We start from the raw sequence: 17004 nt of genomic DNA, 5'->3' as shown, positions 1-17004 counted from the left end.
AAGTTAATCTTCTATCACCAGTTAAAAAAATAAAATAAAATAAAAATTCTCTACGACAATGGAGAGATAATTAGGTAAGAGAGTTTTTTTTTTGTTTTTTTGTTTTTTTGTTTTTTTTTTTTTTTTAAGAAATTAACAAAACCTTCATTGTTTAACAAAACCTCCACCGTTTAACTCTTGACAAGTAAATAATTAAATTCTCTTAAACCTTCATTGTTGAACTCTTAAAAGTGAAGCAGAAGGTCTCTCAAAACTCCACTATTTAACTCTCAAATAATAAATTCTCTCAAAAACCCCTGTGTTTAACTCTCAACAAGAAAAGAAGAAATTTTCTCAAAATATCCATGACATGATGACCCACATTGACGCCCAAACTAATAATGGCAGTTGTAGCTGCCAACGGCTTTATCCAGTTGATCCCTTATTAGAACATCATGCCGAGAGATATTGGTGAAGATAACACCAACAACTCAAATCCTATCATATCCATTCGTTCTCTTCCGTTGCCTTATTAGAAGGGTTTTCACATCTTTCATTTTTAAACAAATGTTGTTTCGTCCATCAGAGTTATAAACAAATGTTGTTTCGTCCAAATCCCATAAACCTATCCCGTCTCCCAGTATCCTAACTGATGATGTCTTTTTATTTCCATGGGTAATCCTAAATGATGATGTCTTTCTATCTCATGGGTAAAGAACTCCTAGCTTGATGAACAATTTTTAGTGAAGTCGATAGAGAATGAACAGAGGAAGAAGAAAGAGATTATTGCCAACAAGAATGGACAACGGTTGATATTAAGTTAAACTTAACTAATCCATAAATAATGGGAGAAAAATTAGAAATTTTATTGGACGATTCAGATGTAGTTTAACAAATCTGACCATGAATATTTAGAACTATTCAGCTAACCTATTCACACGTCTGTTCAGCTACACTTTAGCCAAAAAATTTATTTCCATATGATTTACATGATTAAAAAAACCTACAATTACTCAAATTAGTTCAGAAGACCATACACAAAAATGAAAATCCTTTCATAAAATTCAAGAAACTAAGTTTCTATAGGCATTGCAAAGCGACAGAACGGGCATGTATTCTTGTGTCCTAACCATTTGAAGATGCATTCTGAATGAATGTGAAGAAGGCAACTATGCAATCTTGGCTCCTCTCACGTACTCATCCATGCAAATCATACACGTATACGTAGCATTAGTAGTAGAAGCAGAAGTTGACAGCTCTTGATCTTCTGTATTGTCAAACACCTTGATCTCTAATTTTTCTATTGAAGATCTTGAAGCTGGAACCAAGGTGAAACCTCCATCTAAATCCACACCCATCAATCTGGCTTGGAGCTCTTCATCAATTACTGCAATCACATTGTGAATTCCACCCATCAAGCATCAATCTCTATGACCAAGTCCATGAATTCAGCATTTCTCTGTGTGAAGGTCGTGGCACAATCCTTAGCAAATACGGAAATCTCTATTTTGAATCTCTCAATGGTGGATGGATCGATCTTTAGCTGTGCGAGCATATGATGGATAGGATCCAAAGAAAATTGAGAGCTGAGCAGAATGGGTACGTCAATAGGGAATATTTTTTCTACCAATGGAACACTGCGATAATCAACAGACCTTTGAAGAGGGTTTCCATTAATCTCATTCCTAAAGGTTGTTACTCGAAACTGTTGTTGTCGAACTTTGAACCGGATTGTTGCTTGGACTAGTGATAAAGAAAATGGCCTCGTGGGGTTTTCACGTTCAGTGAAGTATGGACGCCAACGTGAAATAACTAACGGATAGTGTTTGACACTACGAAATACTACTGGAGGAGGCATGACGACCTTAAGGAAGAGGAAGAATAGAGGAGGTGAAGAAGAATAACTGAGAGCATAGTAGAGAACGACAACGCAGCAGAGACTGAAATGAAGGATCATATATATAAACTACAAGTTAGTTAGACTCCTATTTGAATAATCCCTCATCCAATCAGACTCCTATTTGTATTTGTATTCGATCTTGGAAATCGAACGACTCAAATTTCCTTTTTGGTCGACACAAAGGAGGTGCGAGCTAGAGTTGGTCCAGTGGGTTCTGATAAATACCCATCCGTACAATCTAACTTGTCCGGTTTAACTATCAAGAAGGTGCGACCTAGGATTTCCTTTTTGGTCAAGATCAACTATCAAGGGCTGATATATTTGTAATTTCTTAAAATACCCCTTTTAAATCCTGAAATAGTCACTAAGTGGTATCTCCGGCTGAAAACTGAAATATATTTTCACAAAGCTCATGATTGCGGGAAATATTTTTGTTGTGAATAGCTCTTATGGAAGTCATCCCACTCTTTTAGGGCCTGTTTGGTTACATGAATCCAGAGATTTGAAATCTCTGGATTCATGAATCTGAGAATTATACCCGTTTGGTTGTAAAAATCTATAGATTCATGAAATCTAGAGATTCACCTTTTTACACTAAAAACGTGAATCTGTAGATTTATGGGTAAGGGGTGAAATCCAGAGATTTCAAGAAAACTATACATTTGCACATTCACAAAACTCACGTCGATCAAATAGTTTTTTAGGATGAATCCACAGATTTCATTCCGCAACCAAACATCTAATTTTATAAATGATAACTCCATAGATTTGAAATCTATAAATTTGAAATCTCTAGATATTTGAAATCTCCAGACTCATGTAACCAAACAGGCCCTTAGCTAATGTGTGAAACATCACATTAGCCAAAATATTAGGTTCCAACTGTTCCAAAGTCAAATCTTAGCGGTTGAGTTTTCATGCATCCAATCATTATGGGCAGCAACAGATTTGGTATCCTTCATGCAGGTTTTAGTGGGTCTTCTTTTATATACTATTTTTTTTTTGTTTGCATGAATATAGGTTTCAATAGCCTAGGCCCATAACAAATAATTACACACCCAAGGTACAAAAATTCGGCAAAATTTACAGGTTCGCCCCTTGGTGAACTTGGAAAACCAGCAAATTTCGCTGATATTTCTACCAGCTCCGGCTAGAATTCGACTCTCCCCCCCCCCCCCCATTTCAAAGTATATTTTAAGTCATTATGGGCCCAAATTTAGTGTCTAGTTTAATTTGATACCAATAGACACATAGAGTAGCAGTTGGCAAATTTTACTTATTTCCTATAAATTCTTTCATGCAAATTCTCCTCCCTAGCCACATTTAGCACATTATCTTATGAGGTCTAAATCATTGGAATGTCATTGGAAAGATTATTCATTGACCTTAAAGATTCCACTACAAAATCCCTTCATAATTTGAAATGTTTCTATAAATTCTTCCATGCATATTCTCTTCTCTAACCACAAGGCACATTGCCTTTTGAGGACTATGTTATTAGGATATAATTGATAAGATTTGTCAATTAATTTTGAAGATTTTGCTACAAAATGTCTTCCTAATTTGATTTATTTCCACAAATTACTCCATGTAGATTCTCCTCCCTAATCACATTTGACACGTTGTCTTTCAATGCTTAAATCATTGAGACATAATTGGTAAGATTGTTTGTTGATCTTGAAGATTCTGCTATAGAATCACGAGAGAAATCACCAAAATATGGCAAAATATCACAATAAATTGACTGTTCGACGAGTTAAGATATATCGGAGAAATCTCAATGATATTTTGCATGTTTCAGCTTTGGTGGCATTAAAATTCAGTACTATCGAACTTGACAAAATTCGCCAAAACTTCCTACCATGGATACACCACTAAGTTTACAATATCTAATCTCTACATTCAACACATCCAGAGATGCCTCAGAATCATCTATGACAAAAGGAAAACCCAATTATAGAAGTAGAGCAACTATACGCACAATTGCAGCAACAACAATCTCCAAATAACTACAGTAGAGATGTTCAAAGCAATGGCACATGATCAGCAAAATTAAGGGAGGGGAGAAAAACTTCAAACAACGATGTAATCATCCATAGCAGAGAGCACTTGTCGACATAAATCAGGGATCTAAGTAAGCTTCCAGGCCTTCCATCAAGTAGCATTTAATACAAACAATTGGCTTGAAATGGCAGGATTGCATACACGAAAATCCAGACCTTGAAGCCTTAAATAGATTAGAACTAGACCTCTTAAAGATGAACTTCTTCACATTATCATCCCTTTGATTCTAAAGCAAACACAAGAGCAACAAGGGCTCAGAAACCCAACACAAGATCATATATTTATGGCTCTAATATCATGTTAATAGCAAAAAACTGGAAACCAAAGAAGATATGGTGAGACAAAGAAAGGGAGAAGAAAAAGCATTCCCCATGATATAGAATAAAAAAAACTTTCCACAATATTTTGTTTAGGAAAAGTTCCCTGAACAGGTTACAATCAATCTAGATCATCTTCCTAATAATCTAGAAACAAATAAAATAAAATGTCTTCCATATATTTATCATCATAAAATAAACACACAACTCTTGACCAATAAAGACCAAGTCGAACCTGCGAGCTGCGGCTCTTTGACTGACCTAGTTAAAAGGTAAGAACTGAAAGGGAAAAAACATCAATTTTACATCATTGTTTAACAACAATATTTCAACAGTTGCACCAAAAAGTTCACTCATTCCGTTCCATTGAGAAGTTATGAATTACATGAAAATGGTGAGTAACTTTTGGTTTATCTGTTACTAGTGTAGGTAGGCAATTAGTTACCCACCCTCAAAAGAAATAAGCAAACACATCCACCAAGAATCCAGGAACTTCATTTACTGTCAATTATGAGAATACACTAATCTAAAATCTTCAATTAGAAATATACCCCAAAATACTTCATTCATAACACTACCTGATAATGCAAGTACAGAAACCCTGACTATTTCACAACAATGCAAGAAAACACAATCTCCTCGGATAGAAAATAGTATATGGAAGAGCAAATTGCATGCACCTCCTCAGTTTTTGGACTACTAAATGGGCCCCGCTTGAACGGTTTTGTGGCTTACAACTAAGCCCAGTATGTTAACTTCGAACAGATAAGTTGAAGTCAAACATTTCAAGGTCATATTACCCATCATTGGTGTAATTTAACCTTTTATCCTGCATTACAAAACCCAAATCTTCTAATATATTGAATTCTAACAAGTTCTTTCTTCTTCCTCCTCCAACTACAAGCTTCCGTCGCCATTCGCAGACCCAGCTCTTAACTCCAAAACTTGCAGACAAAAACCAGAGTATATCATTGCAAAGTCCCAGATGCTCATGAACTTCAGTGAAAAGAAGAAAAAAAGAAGTTCGAGGGAAAAAAATCTGGAAAAGAAGAATCCTCATTTAATTAAAGAGAGATGTCTAATAGCTGATGAAGCCTGGGAAAGAAAATGTTGAGAGAGGAGGGGGGGGGAGGTAGAGGAATATATAGAACACCTTATGTTAAAACCAGAACAAATCCTGCAAAACCATTTAAACCACAAAAGTAATTGCAAAGCAGCCATTAAGAACCTCTGCACGTATAAACATCCCATATTCACCTCAAGTGCATCCAAACCTTTTGAGAGCTCCTTTTCAAGCAACAGTAGCAGCAGATTAATGCCAAAAAGAATGGGGAATCTGAGAAAAGAAAAGATAGAGAAGAACAAGATGAAAACATGAACTACACACGGCTACACCCATAAACTCCAGTGGAACTGTGAATTTGACAAGAATTGAAAGACCACCAATTTTTATTTTATTTCAGTTGCAGGGGTTATGTATTTCAATCCTTGCAAGGGTTATGTATTTCAATCCTACCCATCTCCTGCACAACAAGGCTTTCCGAAAAAAGTCCTTCAAGGAAACACGGGCTTGCAGCAGACAAACTCAATGGCATAAAGCTCTTCAGACAGAAGCAACATAGGAAGGGAGAATAGGAAAGGAAATAAAGCTTGAGACAAAGGCATGTAGGGGCTGAACAAGTTGGCTCTAATACCAAATAATGGAAAAGAGATTCAACTAAGAACCAGTCTAAAGTAGGATCCAGATGCAGAAAAACAAACAAAACCCCAGTCAAGACACCTCTTCTATCGGAAGTTCCAGCAGCAACAAGACCAGCTGAAATGGCAAAAATCAGCAACAGCACTAACACATTCACTGGTGGTCTGGAGATCTACAACAGCAAATTGGATGAAGGAAGAAGGTTACAGCAGCCTTCCCTCCCTCCCTCAGTTACAGCAGCTTCAATAGTCTCAGCACAATAGTGGTTTGTTGGGAGAAGAATCAACATGAGAGAAGGAAAATCTAAGGTAGAGAGGGTAGATGAATTTAGCACTCAATGGCTAGACTCCTACAGCCCTGGTGTTTAGCCCTTAAAGCAAGGCCACAGCCCTTATTATTACTTAACTTGGAAACAGGTATGGTAGCAGTGAAGCAAAGCTTCTGTTAAATTCATGATTATCTAGGGCTGTATTGCAAATTACATATACATAAAGCAAGTTTGTTCAGCAAAATGAAAACTTCTAATAATTAAAATGGAAACTGGACTTTGCCAAGTTATTTAGCTAAGATTCTCAGCAATACCAAATACAAAAACTTTTAAAATTACAATTAGAAGCTTCTTCAATGAGAAGTATGAATGATTCTCTCAGTGGTCAGCACAAAATAAAAATACCACATGTGAAAACAATAATCCTTATTCTCCAAAGCTGCAATTGAAATTAATGTAGGGCCCACTAGAGATCTTCTAAGAATATTCTAAATCAAAACATGGGCTGTGACACAGATCATGTGAACAATGATTTAACCATTGTTTTGGCCTCCTTTTCTTGATGTTTAGTCCTACATCACACGGCCAAAAATTCCCAGACAATAATATGCAACTGAAGAAAACTGAAGAAACAATACCACCCCTAGGAATTCCGAAGGGGCACAACTTCTTAGCCTGAAGTTTTGGATTCAATTGAAAATTGAAATCAAATAGACAAGGCTCAATAATAGATGCTGTGTAACTTATGCAAAGACCCTTATACACAATACAAAATGGAAAGAACTCAAAACTCTCAAAAAAAAAAAAAAAAAACTGAAAGAGGAGAGGGGAGACAAAAAAAAAAAAAAAAAAAAAAAAACCTAGTGATATATATATCTAAATCCTGATGTATAGCTGAAGATGTTCAAATACAAACTGGAATTTTATCGAAATTACATCACTTACTGGAACCTGGAACAGATTCTATTGAAAAACTACAGTACTTGAACTGTTCATGCAGATTTGTGCTTGTTAATGAAGCTGCCCGTTGTTTTAAACCACTTCATAAGATTCCGATGATCCTTCACATAAAGCCATGCCTGTAGAAAGGGAAAGAGACTCTCGTTGATACCACGTTGCTCTATGTAATTATGCATTGCATCCCTCATCCTCTCTTCCAGATCTCTGCAAAATTTGTAGTATTCAACCCAAAGTCAGAAATTCATTATTGATCCAATTTCTTCTTATGAAATGCCTAAAATAGTAACTAGAATATAAAATAATATATTAAAATCCACAAATATGCTATCACTCTCAACAGTTCAAGACCTGTCAAATCATTCAGTGCCACAAAATCCAAATCAATCATTTAAAAGAAGAAGAAGAAGAAGAAAGAAAGTTTAACATCCCACTATCGAAGAATGCTTCAGACAATTCAGAAAAGCAGTTTTTAGGAGTTATGACACACTCCAAAAATGTTGCTTGGTTTCCTCTATGAAGTGATCCATACTGCATGAGCCTTTTATTCTTTTATCCTTTTTTGGGTAACCTTGGGCCTTTTGATTTAATGACTAGATAATAGTTTTCCACACAAAACTATTCAAATAATTAAGAATACATGAGGAAAAACAATTTGCTTCAACCATTCAACCGTCCCTCTTTAAATGTGAAGGACATTCAAATTGGCAAATATTTTGAATGTCCATGATGCATATTGCAAATTGTCATTGAATCAACCATGATGAGATTAATAACGTTTTCACCATCTCCATCATGCAATGACAACATCAGATGCTTCACTGATAGGTGAATTTGATTCCCAATGACCCTTTTACTTGAAAGTTTTGTAAACATTCACTTTTTTCTGGATAATTCAATCAATTTTCAAATACAATAGAAGTCCCAAAAGACAAGCTCTACAGGAAAGTCCACATCAACATCAGCATAGTTGTCAGGCATCCTCCAGGTGCTGAAGCAGATTTTGTGGGTTACGTAGAAATTTTTATACAAAAGAAGTACAATGAATGTTTTCCAATTTTTATTTTATTTACGTAAGATATTATCCAGCATGTCACCAGGCTAACCAAGTTGTTTAGTAAGACTACAAGCACAACGAAAATGTTAGATGAAAGGAGATGAAGCATCATTGTCCCAATTTAGAAAAAAATGATATTCAAGCTGCAATAACTATAGAAGCATAAATTGATAAATCATACTATGAAATTAAGGGAGAGAGGAATTGAAACCCATTTGAAACAAGAGACTACTATTACAATGAACCAATTTGGTTTTACGCCAGGAGGATCTACAACATAAATTATTTACCTTACTGAGCAACTTATGGAAATGTATAGAGAGTTAATTTGGCAAGTACTAGAGAATATAAATGTTTCAAGAATGTGGACATACTTAAGGCCTAAGGGTATGTTTGATGGATCAATTGCAAGTGAAGAAACGGTGCGGGGCCAAGGCGATGTGAATTCTCAATTAAAATTGAGCTATATTAAGGACCAACATTAAGTCCATATTTAGTTGCACTTATAATGAATGATTTAACCAAAGACATTTAAGATGAAGTACCTTTGGGTATTCTTTTTGCTGATAAATTTGTTTTGGTAAATGAGACAACTAGAGATTAATCCCAAGTTGACCTACGGAGATCATATTTGGAATCAAAATGTTTTAAAGTAGAACGAACACGAACACGGAATATTTAGTGTTTAACTTTGGTCGTAATTAGATGGATAATGAGGTGGTGGAACTTGATGAGAAGGAGATTTCACAAAACACTTATTCTAGGTATCTTGGCTCAATTAAGAAGCATCATACAGATTTAATTAGTGTAGCAAAAACTAAGAAGGATAAAGTAAGGAATGATCACATTAGGGCTGGTTTTGGAGTAGCTCCAAAAAATGATAAGCTGGAAGAAAGTTGTTTGAAGTGGAACAGTCAAATTCAACAAAGGCCTTTCAAAGCCCCTATTCACTGAAGTGATTTAATCAAAACTGAAGGAATTAAAAGAGATAAGGGCATACCTAAAATAACTTCAGGAGACGCAAGGAAAAAGGATATACATAAGTTAGACCTTGTATCTACTATGGCCTCAAATAAAGTTGATTGGAAGGCAAAGATCCACGTAGCCGATCCCCTTTTCTTTGGATAAATAAACTATCATCACCAAAATGCCTAAAGGGCAAAGAAAGAAGTACAAATGGGGAAAAAGGGGAACAGAGGAACTAGAGCAAACCCCATTTAGTTGGGAAAAGGCTTGTTATTGTTGTTGTGTTGTTGTTAGTGCTGTTGTTACTTTAGATATTATCCATAAAAGATCTCCACCTTTACCTAAATTCTCTCAACTAACAAATAGATAGCTGAATAATCTTCATCTTCTTCAATAGCCCCTTCATGGGCTAAGCTCTAATGCGACCAACACTAATCAAAGTCCAAAAAATGCTCGAACTTGGCAGTATATAACTACTCTGTCAAGATATCAGTTGGATTGTCTCTAGTAACAATCTTCAACTCCTAAATATTGCCTTCAACAACTCACTCTGACACAATGGTATTGAAAATCAACGTGCTTTGTCCTCTCATGATACATCTGATATCTAGTCAAGTAAATAGCACTTTGGCTATCATGGTAGACAATAGTTACCTCCTAATCCATATTCGGTTCTACAATTAATCCATATTCGGTTCTACAATCAAGCCTCGGGCATATACTTTACTTCTATACTAGATGATGCAATTGTGGCCTGTAAAATAGCCTTACAACTGATCGCACAACCTCCAATAGTGAACACATCTTGCGAATAGACTTTATTTTGTCAAGATCACATGCATAGTTTGAGTCTATATAGCCCATTAATCTATCATCATTCCTCCCAAACTCCAAACAAGCACAAGAGGTCCCCTTCAAGTACCTAAGTATCCATTTAACTATTTCCCAATGAGTTTACCTATACATGACAAATATTTACTCACCATGCTATCTGTCCATGAAATGTTAGTTGAGAACACACCATAGCATTCATGATGGGACCAACTACACTATCTGTCTAAGGAGATAGAGCAGCTGAAAGTCTAAAGTGAGATGCAATTAAAGTGCAAATAGGCTTCTCATCTTTCATACAAAGCACTCTGATACCTTCTCCATATATTTTGGTTTAGATAGCTATAGCTTCACCACCAATCTATCCCTCCTGATTTCCACACCAAGGATTTTCCTTACTACCTCCAAGTCTTCCATCTCAAATACAATACTCAATTGTTGCTTCAACCTAATAATCTCATTCAAATCTTTATCAATGTTCAACAAATCAACATAAAATAACAAACTTTGGAATGAACCATCAAATAGTCTTCTAAAGTATACACAACAGTTATATTTACACCTACTTCATCCAAAAGTAGCCATAACAAAATCAAACCTCTCATACTATCTAGAGATTGCTTAAAACCATATAAGGACTTTATCAACAAGGAAACATGGTCCTCCTTTCCTTCTACAACAAAACTCTCAAGTCAATGCATATAGGTCTTTTCTTCTAGTTCACCATGCAAGAGAGTTGCACCAACCCAAATTATGCACAACAACTAAAGCAAGCAAAACACAAGTGAAACTGTGCTTAACAACAATTGACAATACATCATTAAAACTAACTCTTTATACTTGACTCTAGCATTTTGCAACCAACTATGCCTTGTATCTAGCATCTTCAACACCTGTGGTGGATTCTTTCCTTTATTCCAGACAACAATTTTCTTCCATTTTGGCGACTTGACAAGTTCCCATCTCTGATTTTTATAAAAAAAGACTCAATCTCCTCAATCATGGCCAACAACCACTTAGAAACATCAACTAAAAAAATAGCTTCAAAGTATGTTGCAAGCTCATTGTTTTCAATTGTATCTGCAACAAACAATTATAAGCGATAACTTCAACATGCACATATTTTTGTGGTGGTCTGATGTTCTCCTTAGCCTATTTTAGCAATATTATACTCCTCTTCTTGATTCCCTGGAGCATCTTCTTCTGTAAACTAAGCAGTTGAACAGAAGTTAATTGTGCTTTCTTTGGAGATGGATCATCCACTTCAAACTCCACTTCTCTCCAAGAACTTTTTGGGCTTACATCACTTTGAACATGCAACATAGCAAACTCATCAAAAGTTGCATCTCTGCTAATAATAAACTTAAGATTCTTTGGATCAGAACACCATTACCTAAACAAATCCCTTAACTCTAGATCCATACCCAAGAAAAATACACTTCTTAGCCCTAGGTTCCAACTTCCCATCATTTACATGTGTATAAGCACTAAGCAAGACATCCAAAAATCTTTAAATTAAAGTAACCAATTGGTTTACTTGACCAAATGTCATCCGGATTCTTGCACTCAATAGTTGCTCAGCGATACATATTCACCAATCATGCTGTTGTATTTATTGTTTTTTCTTGAACATCCTTGCCCAATCCTGCATTTGACAATATAAACCTTGCCTTCTCTAACAAGGTTCTATTTATACGCTCTACTACTCCATCAAAAGCTACTTTTCAATCCCAACCGAAACTCCCACATCAATCAACCTTTATTTGTCCCATCCCAAAAATCCCAGGAGATTCTTCCATGTTTGACTTCTAGCCCATTTCCCTTTGCAATCTCCTCTACAAATTTATCGCCAAAATCTTGGCTATTCATCTATAATCAGTTCTCCTCACAATTAGTCAGCCCAAACTAGTTAGCATTCATCTCTAGTCAAAGCATTAATACAAAATCCTTCTCTGCTCTAAATTTGTCAAAGGCATCAACTTCAAGTACAGCTCCTCACTACCCTTCTCAAGATTGACATACATAAAGCTTTTCAAAAACAATATGCTAAATCAAATGCATTCCCCCCCCCCCCAAGGTTTTCTCACTAGAACCTCAAATGCATCCCCCCCCCCCTTCTCTATGCTAGTCAATGGTCCTCGATTGGGCTTATTCTCTTCCAAGGCTAGGATTGACAAGGCTGCCCCTCTTCCCCTTCTTCTCCTTGGCCTTGGAAGTGCTCTCTCGCATCCAGTCCTAAACTGATCAACACCTCATCTCATGCTTTTCTACAAGGCTGACACGACCTCCACCATTCCCACCTTCATGAATCGAAGTCCATCTCTGAGCTTCATGCAATCTCCTTAAACCCAAGCTCTTTGTCTCTAGGATCTCCTATTCCCTCACTTCCTCTCATCTTTACATCACAAGCCTTTCCCTTGGCACCCTCCTATCAAATACCTTGGTCTTCCCCTCCTCCTTGCTCGAGTCAGAGGTCATCACTGTACTCCCATGCTCCACCTTATTGGGAAGAGACTCCAACCCTGAAAAGTCAAGCTCCTCTCCAATACCGATAGACTTATTCTAGTCAAATAATCCTCCAATCGTCCTATATTTACTGCTGTTGAGGCCTTTGCCCTCCCAAAAGCTATTATCAAGGCCATAGAATCCCTTCTTTGCAGTTTTCTTTGGAAGGTAAAAAAACCTCCAAAATTATTCACCCTATTAGCTGGTCCAATATCTGCAAGCCCAAAAGTGAGGAAGATTTTGGATCCACGTATCGAGGAATGAAAGAATATAATATCCTCAAACCTCCACAAACTCATTGATGTAGCCTCAAGTGAATGAGTACCAGTTCTTCCAAGATTTAGATGATCAACAGTAAATAAACTACTGTTGATTGATCAAGCTGTTGTCTAGGGTTAAAACAGAATTCTAATTGGAAATTGAACTCTCAAACTAAGCCTTCTTTTCTGAGTAACAAATCTGAACTGATTCTCCAAATACATTCTCTATTTCTGACTCGTTGGCATGAAAACTGCAGACCCAAACTTCTCCAATCTAGAAATCAAGGTTAGGGTTTAAAAGGGACTCCGATGGGCCTCCATTTTGGCGGTTTTACAAGTCTCATGTGGGTTACAACAACTTTTTTTTGGGTAACATTTATAATAACTTGTTAAGGGTTACAGAGTTAGGGTTCTCTATGCTAGTCAATAGTTTGCTTTTTCAGTTTTGTTGTCTTCTAGTAATATTATGATTTTGTTCTGGCTTGATTTGCTTTAGTATTTATTTTTAATGATGTTGATGTGATTTTTTTGTTTTTTGATATTCATTTTAATGACTTGACATGGCTTAATGTTTGTATTTTACGATCCCATGTTGTTTTTTAAGATACGAAGTATATATTATGTTTAAATTAAATAATGTTAAAAAAGACTTGGGTGCCTTGGTCACCCAGGCAGTGGACTATGGGCTTAGGCACCCCTCCAACACCTTGGATCGGCATGCCTCCTTGACATCTATGAGAAAAACTATGAAAAGTTTCAAATTCATTAACCTGGCGGGTCCAAGGGACCTCCCCTGGCTGTCTGGATATTTGCATAATTGTCTTTTGAGCAACCATCCTTTCGCAGTTACATAAAGTCCGCAATTGCTCTAAGTAACACATTGTTTTTTTGCTCTTAAAACAGCACAAAGAAATTTACCCAAAAAAATACAGCAGAGAGAAATACTGACAAATGTAATGACCACATACTCATTATCATAAAGAGTGAAATATGAACCAAGATGCCAATTAAAGCACTAAAAGCAGACGAAAGATAAAAATGAAATGCAAGTAATAAAATTAAATTATAACATAGTTTTCACCCAAAAGCTAAACCACAACCTTAATGCTTAATTCTATTTGAAACAAGAAAAATTGTTATACAATTCAAGAACCCTAAGAAAGACCAGATTTGGCTGTCATTAACAGTCGGTCTCTGAGTATTCCTACTCTTTCCCAATGTTACTTTCTAATGACTTTCTCTTTCAAACCCCGTCATCTGAGCTCTCCAAGAAATATGGATACCCCTTCTCACCCTTTGCTTGTAATGCAAGGATTCAGCCCTACTGGTGTTTCAGGTACAAGGCAGGTGAAACCAGATGGAATTTAAACAAACTATCAAAGAGGAGACCGGCTTCACTCTATGGGAATCCCTGCCCAGCCCAGCACCCTCTCAACAAGGCCACACACCACTCATCCACTGATGCATCTCTAATGTATGATGGAAAGAATTCTTGTCAACAATCAATAATAACCACTTAGAATTAAAAGTATATAACCTCAGCTGATTCAGGGACCGGGTGGGTGTGAATCCGCAGGATTCCAGACCCTCATTTGCTTTTGTCCCACAGTTTATTGATTAATTTAAACAACTATATTTCCACTCATGTAAAAGCACACTTCAGAGAATGATACGTACTGGAAAACCGGACCACTATACTTAGAAGGAACAGCAAGAGATGGAGAAGATTGTGTTTTTGGCCTCAAAGACACGGAGTGGATTCCCAATGCATCTGGATAAAGCCCACATAAGAAATGAAGAGAATCCTCTCGGCTGGCTTTCGAGACATCGACATGAAGGAACAACTGATTTATGCCATCATCATCATCATCGTCTCCACCACCAGGAATGACATTGGCCAACCGCATCACTGAGATACCAATTTCTTCATCACCATATGTTCGTCGTAGAACAGGGCCATTGTTGTCAAGGGCACCTTTCACAATAGCAAAATGTGATGGTGGGCTTACTTTCTGAACATCACAACAGGTAAATCAATTTTGCATCCAGTTCTCAAACAAAACAGAATTAAAATAAAAAACCAGACTAGAGGTCTAAGGTTTAAATGCATGCAGATAAACGAAGTGAAGTTACTACCGGCGGTTGAGTCATTTTTGAGACTTCAAGGTAGTGCTCTTTGAGAGACCGGAGTATTAGAGAGTCAACAGCAGTGGAAACACTTGAATTCCGATGAGGTACCATTCGCCAAGGAGGCAATGCGCCACAGGCGCTTGCAAATGCCTTCTTCCACATCTGCAAAATAAGAAGTACCAATGAAGCATGATGATATCATAATGTACATTCTAGTTTCTAATACTTACACCTCACAATTGCTAATTGAAAACCACAATTGGGAAGCACATGAACTTTTACCATGCACAACACTCGCTTCCTACATTTATAACTAGTGCCCTCCTTTGTATTCTTCACCACCCTACACATGGATAACCAATCAACTGTTGGTCTGGATTTTAGCCCATAGTCGGTTTCTTTACTGATCTATCACCATAAAAAATCCCTTTGCTATTGGTTTTCAAAAACCAGTAAATTAATAGTCAATTTACGGACTGAAACAGGGAAAATGAATCACAATAAAATGCAAAAATAGATAAACATTAAACGCAGGAACTCGAGTTGATCCCAGTAAATAATCTTATGGCCTGAAGAAGTGTTTACAGACTAGAATTCCCTCCTGTATTATTAACACACACACAAAAAGCCCAATATCAAACCACCAAAACCGAAGAACAAAAAATTAAACCGAAATCACAAAACTCAGATTATTATACTAATAATGCATAGAATATATGATGTGATTTCAAGTTTCACCTGAAGATCTCTGGGAGGAATCCGTAAAAGGGGCTTCTATCCTATAGCGGCCGCAGCCTAGTAGGATGGGTGGGCAGTGGGGTAGCAGGAGGAGGATGAAGAAAGAGCAGAAGGACGTGGGAGCGCAGAAGAAGAAGAACAGAGGAGAAGAGAAGGGGAGGCTACTACTTACTCCTGTACGAGAAGTCACCGGAGCAGCAGCTGAAGAGGTGGAGGAGGCTAGACTGTGCCATCGTAGCGTGAGAGATCGTAAGGGATTTGAGTTCCGCCCCGCAAACAAACCCTTGTTCTTTCCTCGCTGGTTCGTTACGTATCGGTATTATGCGTATCGAATCGACACAATAGATACCGTTGATATGCAGATAAATAAAAGTTTTTTTTTGTCAAATAAATATATCTTGAGCAAATTGCATTGGCCCCCAAAATGGAGGCTTTAAAGCAATGACACTTCACTTTATGTTTAAAAAGCAAAGAGACCCCAAAATTAGATTTTCGTTGGATATATTTGTCCAATATGTTACTGAAAACCTTTCAGACATGATTACCAAAAAAAAAGAGGAAAAAACTTTCAAACAATGTTTATTATAGTAGTATTTTTTTTAAATAAACAGTGATTTAACTGTTTTCAGTCATAAATTTGACAAATATATCTAATGAAAATCCAATTTTGGGGTCTCTGTGCTTTTTAAACATAAAGTGGGGTGCCAGTGCAATTTGCTCATATTTTTAAACAAATGAAAAAAATACATATCCTCGTATCCTTCCGAGCAATATCCTGGTATCCTTCATTCTATATGCATATGCAGTTTTGTATCGTTTTATGGAATCTAAAATAAATATTTTAATTAAATTGATATTGCATATCGTCTCCACAAGTATGGGCGGATACATTAACAGACATGACAAACGATATGGAAAACATAGGACCTCTTTGATAACAATATGGAAGCAGTAACACATTTTTTACTAGCCAAATATGTAGATATAATTCAGGGAACAAATAATTAACAGCAAATAGGAAAGACAAATAAATGGAACCTGAACCGGTAGGAGAAAAATAAAGGAAAACCATTGAGGCACATAAGACGCTTTCCTTAAAATAGATTTGTCCCCCCCCCCCCCCCTCGGTTTGTGCTTGAAGAATCAATAGACATTTGTCTCCTAAGATACAACGACGAATAACGGTTTACTAACACAATATAAACCGCTATGACGAACTTGAATTGTGTCTTCCTTCTATTTCCAAAATACCCAAACTAACAAGACTCTAAAAATACTAACATCATTCTCAACAAGAACTTTTAGCAATGACTCTTAAACTGAAAAAGATAAG

At 36.6% G+C, this 17004-nt stretch overlaps 1 protein-coding gene across 4 annotated transcripts; it reads right to left on the bottom strand.

Moving 5' to 3' along the window:
- Positions 1-7067: 7067 nt before the first annotated feature.
- On the bottom strand, positions 7068-15947 carry LOC149011301 (mitochondrial acidic protein MAM33-like). Of its 4 annotated transcripts, none has more exons than XM_089163259.1 (5): positions 15672-15947; positions 15216-15534; positions 14940-15095; positions 14481-14815; positions 7068-7391 (listed from the first exon to the last, which is right to left on the bottom strand). In XM_089163259.1, exons 2-5 carry the CDS (start codon positions 15282-15284, stop codon positions 7220-7222), a joined length of 732 nt encoding a protein of 243 aa, XP_089019385.1. In that variant the 5' UTR covers positions 15285-15534; positions 15672-15947; the 3' UTR covers positions 7068-7219. The 4 variants fall into 4 exon arrangements, with proteins under 4 accessions (XP_089019385.1, XP_089019386.1, XP_089019387.1 ...); XM_089163260.1 differs by having other exon boundaries at positions 15216-15276; positions 15844-15947; XM_089163261.1 differs by lacking the exon at positions 15216-15534.
- Between the last annotated feature and the right edge of the window lie 1057 nt (positions 15948-17004).

The sequence above is a fragment of the Hakea prostrata genome, chromosome 7 (genome assembly GCF_041222555.1).
Source record: "Hakea prostrata isolate BN-2017 chromosome 7, UWA_Hpros_2, whole genome shotgun sequence".
NCBI classification, from domain to species: Eukaryota; Viridiplantae; Streptophyta; class Magnoliopsida; order Proteales; family Proteaceae; genus Hakea; species Hakea prostrata.
The sequence above is the reverse complement of the archived record's forward strand: the minus strand, read 5'-3'. Positions and strand labels throughout refer to the sequence as shown.